Source organism: Vanessa cardui, chromosome 8 (assembly GCF_905220365.1).
Source record: "Vanessa cardui chromosome 8, ilVanCard2.1, whole genome shotgun sequence".
Taxonomy (NCBI): Eukaryota; Metazoa; Arthropoda; class Insecta; order Lepidoptera; family Nymphalidae; genus Vanessa; species Vanessa cardui.
This window is the reverse complement of record NC_061130.1, coordinates 14,668,659-14,687,450: the sequence shown is the minus strand read 5'-3', so window position 1 is coordinate 14,687,450 and position 18,792 is coordinate 14,668,659. Positions and strand designations below refer to the sequence as shown.

Genomic DNA, 18,792 nt, shown 5'->3' with positions numbered 1-18,792 from the left:
ACTATTTACACCCTGGACACGTACAACTTCGTCCGCGAGACGCGTCCGCCATATTGAAACATGCGCGCGCAACTCACACCATACTTTGAATTATTGATATAATAGATATACACAAATACAATAATATTATATATATTATTTTATAAAATTAATAATATATCTGTAATGCGTGAATAACACTCATAATATACATACATATATACTATACATTTATATATTTTACAAATGTAATTTGTTTAATAAATTATAAAAATATTTAATATAAAAAGTCTACAATGTACTATGATACATATACATATGATATAAATTATAAATATATATATAGTAATATAAATATACTAAATATAATATTAATTCGATATATATACATTTATTTAAAAAATATATACATAAACGTAAATTACATATAAATATGAAAAATATTTAACTATATAATATTACAAACATTAAATAACAAAAATATGTATATATATGTATAATGTTTAGGTATAAATGTATAAAAAACGTATACTTACGTATATATGTATATTTAAAATTAAATTTCACTGGTCATATCATATTAATATGAAAATATATTTCATAATAATAATTTATGTAAAGCTTAATATACCGAAATAATTTTCGAACTATTGACTAGTACTAAGTATGCAAAATAACATTTAATCTAAAGACACCTATATAATATAGAAAGAGATAGCAATACTTTCCAAAACACGAATTAATTTGTTAAAAAGAGATAAATATAGTTTCGTATTACATATTTACAAATGAAAGTGGTACTTATGACTCAATGGGTATGAGTGTGTGTATCTAGTATCTGTGTGTGTGTGTGTGTCTTAAGACCAAATGTCATTAGACGGTAAAGTAAAATCTTTACTAATAATTTTGAGGGTAGACTTAAAATGCCTTGTCGTACAAAATGTCTTGTTTTTTTAATGGCTGCAAATAGCGGAGGGTTTAATATACTTATACTATGAAACTTGAGTCAATTAGAACTGAAAGTATATGAGAAGTGATACAAGGTAATATTATATAAATTATATAAATAAATAAATATAATATATTAATAAATTATTATATATATGTAAATATTTTGATATTTCGATTAAATGACTGAATTTATATAAACTAAAATATTTTTGAATTTGATTAGGAAATATATTAATAAATACTTTGAATTATTTCATCATATATAAATAAATATATTACATAAACATATAGATATATAAAATACTTCTGATATACTTTCCGTTCAGAACTGATTCATAAATTCGTATCTTTGTAATCAAACTTTAACTCAATTTAATTTTTTAAAAAAAGTCTTAAAATTTCTAATTTTTCCAAGAACGCCATGAGGTAAGTTCTTAGCATCTAAATTACAAACTAGCCAGTGAAATTGATGGAGTATGATCCTGTGTTGGGGTCGAAGTTTTGCGCTGGGTGACCATTAAAGGGATTGTAGTTCTGGGTTTGGTAATTCTGCGATTGGTAGTTCTGATTCTGGTAAGGTTGGGGTGTGTACGCCTGGTACGAGAACTGGGGCTGTTGATGGTAGACCTGGCTCTGAGGTCTCTCTTGGGGAAACTGTTGGGGAGACTGACTGAAAAGACTGCTTTGTTGCGTGTATAATGGCTGCTGAGGTTGGTATTGCTGTTGTTGGTATTGGGGCTGTGGTTGTTGGTACTGGGATTGAGGCTGGTATTGTTGTGGTTGGTACTGTTGTTGTTGGTACGTTGGCTGGGGTTGGGACTGGAAGCTCGATTGGAAGCTAGGTTGAGGTTGGACTTGCTGTTTGTACTGTCTCACGGCACTGGGTCTCGGTTGAGCTCTGCCGTTGTATTTTGGGTCCTCGTAGATCCTCGGGTCCTCTCGGTATTGGCCGTCGTCTTCTTGACCATCGGTCAAGGCGTTTGATGATTGAGGGTCGTGTAATGTAGGTGGTGGTACCATGATGCCAGTGCCTGTAACGTTACAGGATATTACAATAATTTCAAAATCATTGAGGTCAACGATGTAACCTCCGGATAAATAAATCAAGTGTGGTATAAATCTGAAGGTGTCTTCTCAACAAATATTCAAAAAATCTTGTGTAATTAAATAGCATATAATTTTATATATGGCAACATTTCGAGGGTAAATTGTGTTATTTCAAAAAAGTTAACGTTCTTAATTTAATTGACTGTGAACGATTATTATGTAAACTGTTTCACGCCTAATTCTTAATTATCGGTCAACTACCTGAACAACTAGACCGTGAAGGTTACCATCCATGGGTAACCAGAATAGAAACTGTTAAGTGCAGCGAGTGGTTCCTAACTGGAGTAAGAAGAGTAACTACTAAGTTTCTTGCCGGTTCTTCTAGATAGAATCTACTCTCCGATACCGGTGGTAGCTTCACTTGAAATAGTTGTTAAATGACGATTCAAAAGTCCTCGTATAAAAGTATTTTGATTTTTGAGTTTAGAGAAGGGTGTTTGGAACATTCTTCTAAAAGGTAAAAAAAATGGCAAATGTTGTTATGTAAACTCTTTGGTATGTTGCTCAATAAGATATGTCAGATATGATAAAAAAGCGTTGATATTTGTTGAATTGGTGACCGGATATAGTTGATTTAATTTGGTAATTTTTCATCTTTTTTTTTTAATTTGTAGAAATGTCTCGTGAAACTCACCAGTTTTTTTTTCAATATTGCTTTACTTATTTATATGAGCCTTTTTGGTTGCGGTCACCACGTTTAATACGTTAATTTTTAAATGCCTGTCTGTAAATTTGTCTTATGGATCTTTTATTTATTTAAATAGCTTCATAAGAATACAAAATAAGTAGTCTTGGATGTAAAATAACCATAAATAGAAAAGATAAGCAGTATAAATTAACCAATTAATTAAAAGGTTAGGTTAGGTCAGGTGATTACCAATGCGCCACTAATCTTAGAAGCTAAGAAGTTATGTTTCTTGTGTTAACACTGGCTCATTCACCCTCCAAACCGAAAAACAATAACAATACGTATTAAATAAGGTATGTATACGTAGGTAGATACTTTTATGATATACTGCCTGTATATCATAAAAGTATCTCGGCTTCGAACTATTCGATAACTGTACACAAACAAATAATAAATAAATAAATATGAGACAACATTACTCTGATCCCAATTTAAGTAGCTAAGGCAATTTATATGGAAAATCAGAAGTAACGACGGTACCACCAACACCCAGACCCTAGACAACATAGAAAACTAATGATAATCTACATTGACTCAGCCGGGAATCGAATCGGGGACCTCCGAGTGGCGAACCCATGAAAACCGGGTTACAGACCACTCGACCACGGAGATCGTCAATCGTCAAATACTTAAGAAATGTTGACACATTTGTATGGCTGTTTGCACATGATTAACAAATATCAATATCAATGTTATCTACGAAGTGATCTATGTATTTCGAAAAGGTTGTAATAATTATAATTATTAACACTTCCTTTGCAAAATCAATTAGATTGATTTGCGAGCACTCATTTCTTTCTCAAGTAAATTAGTGTACAACGTAATCGATGTCGTAATATCACTTTAGTAGTTCTTAACCCACTTTAGAAGTTTTTTGTAAACTTAGATTCAATGTCACTTGACTGTTAATTACTTGTATGATTAGTAACTTGTAAATACTTTGGTAATACATTAGCAAGATTTGGTATTACTTTATTCGCCTTTATTCGAAATTACCCCTTTTTTTTATGTTTTACTGCTTTGATACAACCTTCATATCTATATAGATATATCTAAATATATGTCACAGCAAAAAAAGCATGCAAAATTGGGTTAATTTAATAAAGTAATACATGTATCAGTGTTCATTTACACGATTAATATTTTGATTTGTTGTACTTAATTTTTGAGCGATGGACAACACATTTTATATAGCTTTGTGCTTTAGGTTATTGTTTTCCGGTTTTTAAGGTGAGCCCATGTAAGAGGCCCAAGGGATACAATAACTTCCCAAGGATGGTGGCACAATTAAGTTGTAAGAGATATGTAGAGAGATGACCATTTATGATTTGTATTCGGTCGTCCTCATTACATCGGTTTTTTCCCGTTATTAGTATGATTATAAACTAGGTGATATTTCTATCAGTTACTAGATTATTTTTCCAACTCGCTATGTAGTGACGAGTATACGGATTACGGACGTAATGTGTATACATATAAGTTATTTTTTATTTCTATAAGATAATAACAAATTAGGGCTAAAATATATCGCCCCTCTAAATCTGCTTAGACTCCAGCCTACTTACCGTATTGGTAAATCCGCCACTGGCAGACACAACTGAATGTATTTGTTAAATATTAGTAAATTTATAACGTTATGTTATATTTAATCATGAATAATTTGCACTGGCATTTTGATGTGAATACCGTTTTTGTATGTATGTTCGTAGTAAAATATGAAACAAACCTTCAGGCTCAAATCCACGCTGGCTACTCGCGCCGTAGGACACTTCGCGAACTTTCCCGTTTTCGTCAACGTATCCGTATTTTCCGGCGACGTCACCGCTGGGATATTTCGTTTCGATCTTGAAAGAACCGTCCGCGGCCTCGTATCCATAGCTGTACGAACCGTCATCGTTCTGTCTGTTTATCTGCTTCAGGATCGGCACCGGGGTCGTCGTTGGGCCGTAGTTTTGCGAGTATGCTAACGCACAGAGCGCGGACAGCAGTAATCCCTGGAAAAAAATAAATGGGCAATGTTACATTTGTACAAACATATTTCACAAATAAATATAATATGATGACATTGTCGTAACTGAATTCGGCTACAGCGCCAAATATCTAGAATGAGGACTCAGGATATAGAAAAAAACACAGGCGTACTACTTCCCTCGCTCATAATCCGATAGGATGACAAATCTACCAAGAGCGGTAAGAGTTTAGCTGCGGAAACAATGACCTTACGTACTTTTTGAATATACACTTCCAACTTCCAGACGTACATTTATTAATAGAAAAAATAACAATTAATTTTAATTGAACTATGGAACCCAGGTCCTGAGATTTGCAGCCTTACATCTAGCCAATAAACCTATCAGAGACTAAACTAACGAAACAAACAATTATTAGTATTCTATTGATAGGTATAATACCTTGTATTAACACTTCATTCGCCCGAGGCAGACTGATAGACTGCATACAAAATTATGGGGTACGATGCACGCACGAACAACATCGAGATAAATCTAATTATTTCATGAAATTAAATGTTCCCCGTGGGTCATATCAATCAATAGACAATCTAACGAGATATTCTTTTTTTAAATCGACCTAGTCTTTATGTTAGCGCATATAAATAAACAAATCATAGATTATATAGGAATAGCTACTATACTCGGGTACAATAAGGTTGTATATACAACTTTTAGACGATAGAAAAGACAAAAGGAAAAGTCTTCTATTTATATAAATAGAAAAGTTGAATTTCTTGCCTGTAACTACTATAGTATGAATGTTTATACAAATAAAACTTCCCATGGAATCTTTTTATTTATTTATGAAAATTGCATTTAAGTTGCGCAGTTTGAAAGATCTAAGTGCATAGACAGCGGAAAGCGACTTGGTTTGTACTATAGATAGATAAAGTTAAACGAAATACATAGTTAAAGTGACAAAAGTTTATACAACTGTTACTGACTTACTGGATAGGTATATTATACTGTTAACTCTACTTTACTAGTATCAATTATAGTAATAAACTAAATGGAAAAATTATAACTTTCAATATGATAAAGAAACGAGTGTTATTTGACATTATTATATAAAAACGATTTAACAAATAAGGTTTTACAATTAGATTAATCATACAGGATCTTTGCCTGCGTTTAATGCGGAAAAAAAACATTTCGTGTAAGTGTGAGAATTAAGTGACTTTAAATTAGTTCGAAAATATGATTCAATGTTTCGGTATTCGACCTTTGATAAACGGTTAAAACGGAAAATAAATCTAGAACAGTTTCCGAACCTAAGGCGTTGGTTTATTAGCAACAAGGAATAGTGAATGTTCGATAACCTTGTTATATACGGAACTATTTTTAATATTAGTACATAGCGAATTGTCTGCATGTTTGCCCACATGTTAAACGATATAAAAAATAAACTTATTACTGCTTCAAATAATATATATTTTATACGATATCTTTATTAACCAAGAAAGCCTTTTACTATTTGATAATGCTTGCTTGTCTGGCTAGATTTCTATCATCACATATTCTGACAAATATATATATATGTATATATACCGAATAGTATTTATAAGAATACCAATGCAGGCACAAGGGACATATTTGTTCCTCTAAGTAATCCGTTTGTGATGCAAGGATTGGTTAAAATTCCTTACGGCGTCAATATCTATGGAAGCCCATTAAGCTGTTATTGCGTATTATTTAAATATTTATATGACACCTTTTAGCATTGATTTTATATAAACTTGACTCTTGTATACGTTGTCCAAATTGGCACGAAAACAAACATTATAAGGAAAACTACACAAGTAATATGTTATTACATACATACATACATTGTATATATTTCATGTAAATTACAAAATATTCTAGTATGGCTTATATCACTTTGATAATTTGAATAATTAAAAAGCGGATTTAATTTAATCTTTTTTCAGATATATTTGTCTGACTCATTTCTGTTCATTTTCGAGGTCGCTTGTAAGATCACTATTAGTGATAATAACGCCTTACAATTATTTATACCGTATTCTTATCCGTCTTTACATCTTTCTAATCCAATTATTTCCAAGAACATTATTTATTTGTTTTTATATTTTAATATTAATTCCTTTAATTGGGTAACACTTTGGGTACATCTTAGCTCGCTTTAAATATACACCAATGAATTAACGACATATTATTCTAATTTAAAATTTAAAAAAATACCTATTGATTTAATTCCTTCCCTTTAAATTACCTTCGTGTAATATAAAATGCAAACCAATAGACAGTTTTATTTTATTTATTGTAGGCCTTGGTTCATTCGTGTCACGGTATGTGTGAAAGCGATCCCGTGGCGAACACTGATGATACTTTGAGGGTATCCCTGGGTTTTAGTGAGTATTCTGAAGTACTATATTGTTTTTTTATGGTATAGGTTGGCGGACGAGCATATAGGCCACCTGATGGTGAGTGGTCACCATCACTCATGGACAATGACGCTGTAAGAAATATTAACTATTCCTAACATCGTCAATGTGCCACCAACCTTGGGAACTAAGATGTTATGTCCCTTGTGCCTGTAGTTACACTGGCTCACTCATCCTTCAAACCGGAACACAACAATACTGCATATTGTTATTTGGCGGAAGAATAACTGATGAGTGGGTGGTACCTACCCAGATGGGCTAGCACAAAGCCGTATCACCAAGTGAACTATATATGTCCTGGTCACCACATACACGAAACGTTACGTGTGTAAGGCGTGTTTCCAGCGGAAACAAAAGGTCCTAGATTCTTAGTATTAGAGTTGAATACAGTCATAAAAACTATGTTTCTTTATTTAAACATTCACCTTTCAATAGTAATGTACTCTTAATGTACTGTCTAATGATTATTTATGTAATACAAAATCTAACTCTATCAAATACATTGATGCAATGGCAATAAATATAGTAAATACAATATTTAAGTGTAGAAGGTTGACTTAACAAAAAACGTCAACAATATAATCTCTGTTTGCATTTGGAGTCATTCTTAAATACAAATAATAGAGTCGTACGTAAAAACAATGTTATTTTAATTAATTTGCTCTTCATTCAATATTTAATCATTTTATTTATGTAAGGGTATCGATATCCTCGACCGCAATACGAATTATAAGACAGTGAAGAATATTGTATGATCGTTCCTATGATGATCACTTTTAATAATCCCATTTACAGTCTTATTATAATAATATTTGACTTTTTGTAGTAGTATGTTTAAGATATAACGTTATTTGTAACATCCGTATGAAATATCTTAAATAGTATTAGGTTTAATTACCAGAAAAAAATAATGCAATAATAAATAAGAAAGCAAAAATAATAAAGTATTGCATACCTACCGGTAATATATATTCTACCAGTAATCTTCAATGTTATAGCCCATTAGGGGCATCCTAGTGGACTACAAGATTCCTTACACTGGTTGTATATCCGAAGTATAATTAAAAGTCGATCTTACTAACTTTGTATAAATACTGATTACTCAAAAGCCCTGAGGGAATTGATTGTCATGAATTCCACTTTGCTTCAATTTGGCATACGCCCAGTAGTGAACTACTTTAGATTATGTCCACATAGTTATATTTCAATAATATAACGACCGATACATCAAATACGCAGCTAATAATGATGGAATTCGTATTTGAATACTTAAACAAACTTATGAAACCTTCGTAAGAAGTCGGCCTTGCTCGTATTCATCGCTGTGATATCGAAAGCTTATTACTCCGTCGAAGCCTCTGGAATGCGACGTCGATAATAATTAAATATTTAATATATGTAGGTCTACATAGCATTATGTGCATGTTTGTTGTTTTTTTTATCAATAGGCTATGCTTAGAACTTTGTTCGTTTTATAACTTTAAATAATGATTTAGAGTTTGTTTAACTTTTTTTGCTTTTTGCTATTGGTTGGCAGACGAGCATATGGACCACCTGATGGTAAGTGGTCACCACCGCCTATAGACAATGACGCTGTAAGAAATATCAACTATTCCTTTAATTATATATTGATGAGTAGGTGGTTCCTACGCAGACGGGCTTGCACAAACCTCTACCACCAAGTTTAACGTATTAAATTTCCCGTCTAATAGTTTTATATAGGTTTTAAAATAGGCTTTGCATTTGAGTTACGGGAGGGCGCCACCAGTGCGAACGTTAAGAGTAGCTCCGTCAATTTTTGTTGTGATAAATAGTTTTAACCACCAAATGCAAGTGAGGATTAATAATCTAGCAAGACAAATGCATAGTACCTGCGAGTGAAATGAAGAACTAACTCATTCGAGACGTAAAAGTGCAAAAAAAAGTGTGAAACAATCGTGATCTAAATTGTGTTTATTTTCATGAAATTGATACCGCCCGTGAAGACAAAAGACTTAGACGTTGATGAAAGTAGCCAAAGTGAATAAATAAGCAATTTCCAAGACAAGAAAACCATGAAGACAAGTTTTTGTATTCTTACATAACATGTAAATTTGCAAATCATCACTCATTCTGCGGTACTATTTACTAAAAGCAGGAAAAGCGCCATCTATTGGTGAATAACGACTTCACAACAAGGTCCAAGTCGCAAGCGCATTCGGGACCTCGAGGTCATCGTGTTTCCACTACTACACGACAGGTGGAGCTATATTAAAATTGTGCATTAAACATTAAAACTTTTTATCAACCATCGAATATATACAATGGAAAATATTACAAAAATATTACAAAGCATTCAAAAAGACTTACAACAGCAGAAAACTGACATGAAGAATATGCAGGAAACTATCACAACATCAATAAATGAAAACATCAATTTACAGTTCCAAAAATTAGATAAAAGATTTGAGAATCTAGAAAAAAAAGTTGAAGAACAAGAGAAGTACATAGATATAATAGACAACAAACTAAGGAAGAAAAATTTAATATTTTTTGGTCTCGAAGAAAAAGAAAAATCATATCAAGAGTTGGAAGACGCTATTTTAGATGTTACAAACAACCTTTTAACAACTTCTTGTAAAAGATGGGAAATCGAAAGCGTAACACGCATAGGAAAGAAAGGACATAACCCCCGGCCAGTCATAGTTACGTTTAGCACGCTCGGGAAAAAAATTCAAGTTCTGAAGAGTAAAAAATATCTAAAAGAGCTCAACTGTGGATACTATATCAAGGAAGACTTTCCACCAAAATTAGTACAAAAAAGGAAAGAACTGCAAGAAATAGTCAACATAGAGAGAAAAAAAAGGAATCAATGCTGTACTGCGCTTCGATAGAATCATTTATCCGAAACAGAAAGAGAATAAAGACCGCTCCAACTCGAATAACAAGAGAAACCAATCACAATCACCTGAGTACATAGCTGTTGGGTCTAAAAACGAAGACGAAATTTTAAACAAAACCCCCAAACACCCTCCTAAGAAAAATAAACATGACATAAGAAGCTTTGTAAATCGCAACAACAACAACAACAAGGAATAGCAATCAAAAAGGTCCCCTCTGATTCTCCCAAGCCGGTTGGTCACCGTGGGAGAAAATGACCGCAACCCTCCAGATATAACTAAGCAATTAAAAATCAACTCATATGAAAAACGCTGTCAAGATATTTATATTTGCTCATACAACGTGAGATCTCTCAGAGATGAGTCGCGTATGATTGAACTAGAGTCTGCTCTTAAAAAAGTAAAATGGGACGTAATTGGTATATCAGAAATAAGAAAGGAAGGATATGGAATTGAAGAGAGAGACTGGTGTATCTTTTACTATTTTGGTCAGACAAAAGGGCATAGAGGAGTTGGATTTTTAGTAAAAAAAGCACATAAAAGAAATATACAGAAATTCAGTGGATTTTCGGACAGAGTAGCTTTGCTCAATATTAGCATTCATAAAACAGAACTATCAGTAATACAAGTATACGCCCCTACTGAAAGTTCGTCTGAAGAAAACCTAGAACTTTTCTATTCTGATGTAAAAAAAGCAATGGAAAATTCAGGACAGAACATAATCATTATAGGCGACTTCAACGCCAAAATAGGTATCCCTAAAGTACCTATAGAACCTATAATCGGACCCTATGGCCTAGGTACCGGCAACGAACGAGGAGAAAGACTAACTGAATTCTGTTTAGAAGAGGAAATGGTCATACTGAACACTTTATACAAGAAAAAACTTAGCCAAAGATGGACATGGATGTCACCTAATAATACAACTAAAAACGAGATCGACTATCTGTTAACAAACTCAAGAGATTATTTTATTAATTTCGAGGTGCTAAGAAAAATTTCATTTCCTTCAGACCACAGATTAATAAGAGGTACATTAAGGATAAAAAACTACAAAAAATGTCGCAAAAAGTTCTCACAACATAACTCTTTGCTGAGAACAGAAAAAGAACAACTAAGATTTTTGGATACCTTGAAAAAAGCCCTTGAAGGCAAATCCTACAAAAATATGTCTACTCAGTGTTTGTATGACTACTTAGAAATAAGCATCATAGAGAGCCTGAAACAAGCAAGATCTAATGAGAAATTAAAAAAGTGCTTTAATTTATCAAAGGAAACTAGAGATTTAATTAAGAAAAGGCATACATTACAACTAAAAAATAATAAAAGCAAAGAAGAAAAAATTGAGCTAAAAAGTCTGTACAAAACTATCACTAAGGTTATTTATAAAGAATACGAAAATTACAAGCTAGATATCTATGAAAGTTGGTTACATAGAACAGGTAGTATAAAATCGGCGAATAAGTCACTACGTCAGTGTAAAATGTGGATACCAAAGATTAATACCTCGGAAGGCAGTTCGGAGAACAGAAATGACTTAGTTTTGTTGGCCACAAATTTTTACAGAGAACTCTATAGAAAGAGACCCTCTAAAGATGTATCAATAAACAGAATTTCTAAAGAACTGAATGTTGAAGCCGAAGTGAAAGACTTCTCCTTAACGGAAATTGTATGGGGTATCAGAAACCTAAACAATCGAAAAAGCCCAGGCCCGGATTCTATTATTAATGAAGCACTGAAAATAGGCGAAAAAATTATTTCCGCCTTAATTACCATACTATTCAACAGAATCCTGAAAGAACGGAAAGTGCCAGAGCAATGGACGGTATCTGAAATCATACTTATTTACAAGAAAGGAGATCCATCAGAAGTCTCCAATTACAGACCGATTAGTCTCATGGCTAGTTTGTATAAATTGTTCTCCCAATGTCTGCTGAAAAGAATTGGAACAAATATAGATGCGAAACAACCCATAGAGCAAGCCGGTTTTAGGACTAAATACTCTACAATAGACCACATTCACGTTCTCAGCCAAGTGATAGAAAAATTTAAAGAATTTAATTCCCCACTCTACATAGCCTTCGTGGACTACCGAAAAGCCTTTGACTCTATCTCACATGCGTCCATCAAAGAAGCTCTAGAATACCACGAAGTAGAGACAACGTACATAGACATCATTAGCAACATATACGAGAACTGCAAAAGTAAAGTCAGACTGGAGAGAACCGGACCAACTTTCAAAATAGAACGCGGCGTCCGCCAGGGAGATCCTTTGTCACCGAAAATTTTCATAGCTGTTTTAGAACTCATTCTTAAAGATTCAAGTTGGAGCAACAAAGGTATAAAAATAGACGACAAATACTTGAGCCATCTGCGATTTGCGGACGATATTGCATTACTAGCTAGCACCGCTGAAGAACTAAATGACATGCTAACAACCCTACATTTACAAAGCATTAAAGTCGGACTGGAAATAAATTTTGACAAAACAAAAATAATGACTAACAATACCTTAACACCTATTAAAATTAACGGCAAAAATGTAGATTATGTCAATGACTACATATACCTGGGCAAGCAACTGTCCTTTAGAGAGACAGACAAGGAAGAGGTGGAGAGAAGGATTGCATCAGCATGGAAACGTTACTGGTCCTTGAAACACATTCTGAAATCTAAGTTGCCCACCAAACTCAAAAAGAAAGTACTAGATTCTTGTGTACTACCCTGCCTCACATATGGCTGCCAAACATGGTGTCTAACAGAAAAAACGGCTAGCAAAATTTCAGTCTGTCAAAGAGCGATGGAAAGAAGTATACTGAACCTTAAGCTTTCGGATAAGGTAAAGAACACTGAAATTCGCAAACGAACACAGGTCTCAGACGCAATAACCCATGTTAGAAAGCTGAAATGGAAATGGGCGGGCCACCTGTCTCGTTATGAGGATGGCAGATGGACAAAGAGAATAACCAAGTGGAGAGGTCCCAGTACGGGCAAGCGACGTGTGGGCCGCCCGCTCAAGCGCTGGGCGGATGACATACGAGCTGTCGCTGGAGAGAGCTGGATGAAGGTAGCTCAAGAAAGAGAAAAATGGTCTAGTCTGGAGGAGGCCTTTACCCGCACGGGAGTTCCCTTTAAATGAGTGTAATTTAGTGTAATTTTATTATAAGTTAACTTAATATATAAATAAACATGAAACATTTTATTAACTTAAAATTGTGTAGTGCATGTTGGAATAAACTAAATAAATTTAATAGAATAATAATATAAACAATTAAATGTATTTTTTTAAATTAATCATTTTATAATTTACAACTGTGTAATGCATGTTTGAATATTTGAATATTATATTACACTAATTGATACAATAATAGTGCTATAATCAATTGAATTATATTATATTGTTAAATGAAATGTATTATTAACTAAGGGAATGAAATAAAAGGCTTATTATTATTATTATTATTATTGCATTTGAGTAATGTATGTATAAATAGGCTTTAGTGATAATTATCATTATAACAACATGCATGCAAGTTAAATAAATTGACTTAGTTCATATATGTATAAGTGTATAAAACATTATTTTAATAGCAAAAATTTCCTTTATACATGTATAAAGAAAAAAATTACTTATATTTTTAGCTGTAGTATAATTATGGTTAACTATAAGTTATAAGTAACGAGAATATCTTTCATAATTATATTTATCGCAATTTAATTGCTTTAACAACTATTTCCAACGTAGAAAATTCATTTAATGTAGTGATTCAAGGTATCGATTCCGTCCATACATATATTCATGACACGTCCAAAAAGGTTGTATGTGACGTCAATAAAAAAAAACAACAACATTCACATGACATTGTTTAAGTAATTACGCGGGAAATTACTTAAACAATCATTTCCATGAATCATAGTGAACATTTTTGAATAATATGGTTCAGTATCACTGTTATTAAGGCGTTTGTCGATTTATGTAATAAATATTTTATTGTCATTTCGCCTTGGAAATACTCAGCTGCTGATATAGCAAAGACTAGGCCAGATATATTGTCTTGTTGCCCACTTTATACAACAATATATTATTGCATTGAGGTTTAGTTTAAATAATATTGTTCTTGGTGGTAGGGCTCTGTGCAAGCACGTCTGGGTAGGTAGGTACCACCCACTCATCAGTTATATAACAGTATCAGCTAAATAACAGTACTCAGTATTGTTGTGTTCCGGTTTGAAGGGTGAGTGAGCCAGTGTAACTACAGGCACAAGGGACATACCATCTTAGTTCCCAAAGTTGGTGGCGCATTGACGATGTAAGGAATAGTTAATATTTCTTACAGCGTCATTGTCTATGGGTGATGGAGACCACTTACCATCAGGTGGCCCATATGCTCGTCCGCCAACCTATTCTATAAAAAGAAATAAGATAACTTAGAACCTTATAATGCCGGCCATATTATTTATCGATGCAGCAATAATGAAAGTATATTTAAAAAAAAAAATTATCTCGAATCTCCAGATATATATTTTTCGTGTTTTAAAGGACTCTGGGTTCTGAGGCTAAACTGCTTGCTATACGGACAGCAGTCCTTAAGAAGACCTACACTGTAAGATGTCCACTGTCAAACCCCATTATCTGATATTAGTTCAGGATACTCTTAAAAACTACCGTTTGTGACCTCAAATATATATAACTTTTAAATTAATATATTTATTTATATATTATAATAATAATGTATTATATCAGACATAATATAAGTATTTTTTTGTTGCGCAGTCGGTTAACAGGCTATTGTTATTCCGTCCACGCTATTAGTATTCTCGACCATATCGTTTTAAGCAACGCCAGGCGTGCGGCCTAGTTACATTTAATTGTTTCACGTAACATTGGCGTTTGAAGAAATTCGCCGTCTCAAGGTCGTGTTAGTCATACATTGGCAACGTTGCCAGTTACACCGTGTCAATGAAATTGTAAAGAAAATCTTCATTGTCGTACTCGTATTGTGAGCGAAAATAACCTTGTTTGTAAATAAACAATCAATCCATCAATCACAATAATACACTTTATTCAAGTAGGCTTTTATGAGCACTTTTTAATCGTCATATAACAACTATATTAAATGAAGCTGAATGAGAAGAAACGACAAGAAACTCTTTTTCAACAGAGAAAAAACACTCAATAAATTGTAAGGGTTTTTTCATACAGATAAGCCTGGGCCTGCAATCGGATATAGATTCATTACGTTATTTTCTAAAAATATGATGTACATGTTCATGCATAAATTATAATTTATGTAATGTATGTACTTACATAAAAGAGTAACGTATTATGCAAAGACATTAACAACTATTTCGCTAGATCGGTTTGTTTTCATACTCAAAATGTTTGAAAATTATTTAATTGGCAAGTGTATCGTATTATCAAACTGGTAGTTAGATAACAATTTAAGTTTTTGATTTAATTTTATATGGAATAATAATATTCATTTACATGAATACCTGTCGACGACCGGTCGAGTGGTTTGGACATCGGTTTTCATTGGTACGCAATTACGAGGTCCTGGGTTTGATTCCCAGCTGAGTCGATGTAGATTATCAATAGTTTTCTATGTTCTCTTGGGTGTTTGTGGTACCGTCGTTACTTTTTTTTATTTTTAATAACACAAGTGCTTTAGCTACTTACATTGGGCTCAGAGTAATGTATGTGACGTTGTCTCGTATTCAATTCAATTGTAATTTTGAGAATTTGACTTAAAGCTAACTTAAAAAAAATTTAAATCTCTTAGAAAGAAAAAGAAAGACTTTGGTTATATACAAAAATAAAATCAATGATTTGTGTAATAAAATAGATGGTAAAAGAAGCGTGGACTTAATACCTGTTGACTTCCAAGCTATATATCCTATATTGATTTAAAGAATTGTATTTAAGTAACTTCATTTTGTATTTTTTATATGTTGAAAAAAAAAATAACTATTGAGTTTCTTGTCGGTTCTTCTCAACTTTCCGAACCGGTGCGCGGTGGTAGCTTCACTTAATTGTAAAATTACGATTCAAGAGTGCTTATAAAAGCCTACTTGAATTAAGTTTATTTTGATTTTGAATAATGAGGCTGTATTAAAGTCATAAGGACGATTTTATGTATATTATTATATAAGCAAAACTTCGTCTTACGCAATGGCTAACTTTTCTGTATACACTAGCTAACCATAAGACTAATAGACAATACCCGAATACTTATCGCATTGGATATTTAATTAAATCAATAATAACCCGATCATGACTTGTGCTTTTTGAATAATCAATCTTTGTTCGTATTTGTCACGGTCGGAAAACTAAAATACACTGACTGTCAGCAATACAATTAAATAAAAGTTACAGTATCAAAGAGATACTAAGGTAAATTAACTGATCTTATTTTATGTCGACGGCATTATTATAAAGCTTATACTATACACCTCAGATTCAAAATCAATTATATTTATTATATGGTACTAGCTTACTGATAAACAAATTAATAACTACCGTAACATTTTTTAACATACATTTATCAACTATTCTAAATTTATATATAATAAATAAAAATTTTAACAAAAAGAAAAATCGGTTTTTCTTTTCATCTTCTTCAAACAAAAAACAAATAAATATGAACTAAAAAGTAATAAAAATAATTGTCCTCCTAAGTTAAATGAAATGAAAAATATTAGACTACTTAAAAGTCGATTTACGATTATAAAGTAGTTATAGTTATTGTTATATTTGGAGCCGGTGTCAAATACGAACGAAACAAGACGGTAAAACATATCATTAGTTTCGTAGACGAGTATACATTTCAATAGTTATTAGATGTGCTACACATCATTGAAGATGTCTCTACGCATCTTCGTAACGACCTTGCTACACGACGCGCTACGACCGCAATTAAAAGTACTACGTATTATTTATTAATATTTGTTTTATGTTCTGGTAAAATAAATAATACTGTTATTTAGAGTTGAATAAAATTTATGATTTTTTATGTGTTGTATTACTTAAGATTGTCATTTTTGGTCCTCTCGTAGACTTAGAATTAGGAATTTTGTAAATAATAGCATATTATTTAGTCATTAAGATCTATGTAATACTTTCGACGTATGTTTTGCCTTTATACTACGAGGTTTTTAATTATTATTAAATCATTTTTTTGTATAAATATAAAATGAGTAAACGTCAAACTGGCTAATAAAATATTTAAAGGTTATACTCGGTCTGAATAAATCATTTCGAATAAGTATTACATATTTGTTGTTAATTTAAAGCCTAATTTTTATGTAGGTATGATCGTTAATAAACGATAAAGTTATAACATAAAAATCCACATTTAAATTTAGATTAAAGTTTTAAAAAAAAAATAGAAGTGGTCTATATGTTTAAAGAAAGAATTCTAAAATACTTTATATTTTACTCATATCCAATCGGTTAAGTCAATACTATGTATAAAAGCCGAAATTATATACTACGCAACATTTCACCTAACAAACTATAACAACACAACATAAAATGGCCGATCGTATTGAAATCCTATAAATTACAGTCTATAACGATTTTCCTAACCATTAGATCCAGTTGTTACTTTGAGTCGTTACGTAAAGCTGCGCCCGCGCAGTTATGCCTTGCAGCATTCCTTTGCAACTATCCTTGTTTTGATAGCTTTGTATAATATTACCAGTATATTCTGTATTGGCTTATATACAAGTTATATACATTCTACATATAGCATAACATTACATTATATTAATTTTGAGTATTTATTTTGTTATTAACTTAGAATATCAATTGAGTAAATGCTGATAATAGTTATATCAAAAGTAATAACATAAATACATAATACTTTTTTTCAAATATAATAATGCTTACGAAACGTAAATTAAAAACTCGAATCTCATTAAATGATATAGTAAAGTCGCTGTGTCATGAAAAAGGTATAACACGAGTGTTATTTGAAACTAGTTTTTTTTTTCATTAATCTAAATACCACCTGACATTAATGATATCGAAAATATCTGACGCATTGCTTTAATTAAACCTATACAAACTTTTTTGTGCTAAATATGTAAGAACTATATGGTATTTCTTATTAAATAGCGTTATAAGTGGATTTATGTAAGTTTCGATTGAAATAAATACCTTGCTTTAAAATATTTAGATGACATAAATATTTGTCATTATTTAACTATAATCTATAAACCAACACATTCAAGCATTTTATATTTATTTAATTTAACGCATTTTAAAACAATAGCGTCTAATATTGCACAATATATTTATTTAATTTATTTAAATGATTATTAGTCGAATGGTATCGACTTTTCTTTGTTAATTTTGGCTGTATCCATATTTAAATTTTTGACGTTCCTAACTGTCATAACATTAAATAAAATCACAAAATGTGTTTTTATAAACAATTTAACCGTTAAAAAATAAACTAACAAGCGTTAATAAATAAACAAAACAAAGAATACTAACCTTCAAAATGAACATTATAACTGATTCTTTCCGTGCGCAAACGTCAAACTTTCGCGCGCTTTGCTCCGGCTATGGCGTCTCACACACTTGTGGACCTCACGGCCGGCACTTGTATTTATAATGTCGTTTTGTTACAACAGCCGCTAAATATTGTCATGCGGCCAGCGGAGCCCTTGTGGTTTTGTAACAGAACCCTCGTTGGCTTTGCTGGTTTTGAATTGTTATCAAACATAACTATTCATGATCGATATTTATTATGGTGACATGAATAGGG

General features: G+C 32.1%; 1 protein-coding gene across 1 annotated transcript; it reads right to left on the bottom strand.

Moving 5' to 3' along the window:
* Positions 1-493: 493 nt before the first annotated feature.
* On the bottom strand, positions 494-18,685 carry LOC124531688 (activating signal cointegrator 1 complex subunit 2 homolog). Its single transcript, XM_047106185.1, has 3 exons — positions 18,519-18,685; positions 4,452-4,719; positions 494-1,961 (listed from the first exon to the last, which is right to left on the bottom strand). Exons 1-3 carry the CDS (start codon positions 18,531-18,533, stop codon positions 1,384-1,386), a joined length of 861 nt encoding a protein of 286 aa, XP_046962141.1. The 5' UTR covers positions 18,534-18,685; the 3' UTR covers positions 494-1,383.
* Positions 18,686-18,792: the final 107 nt, after the last annotated feature.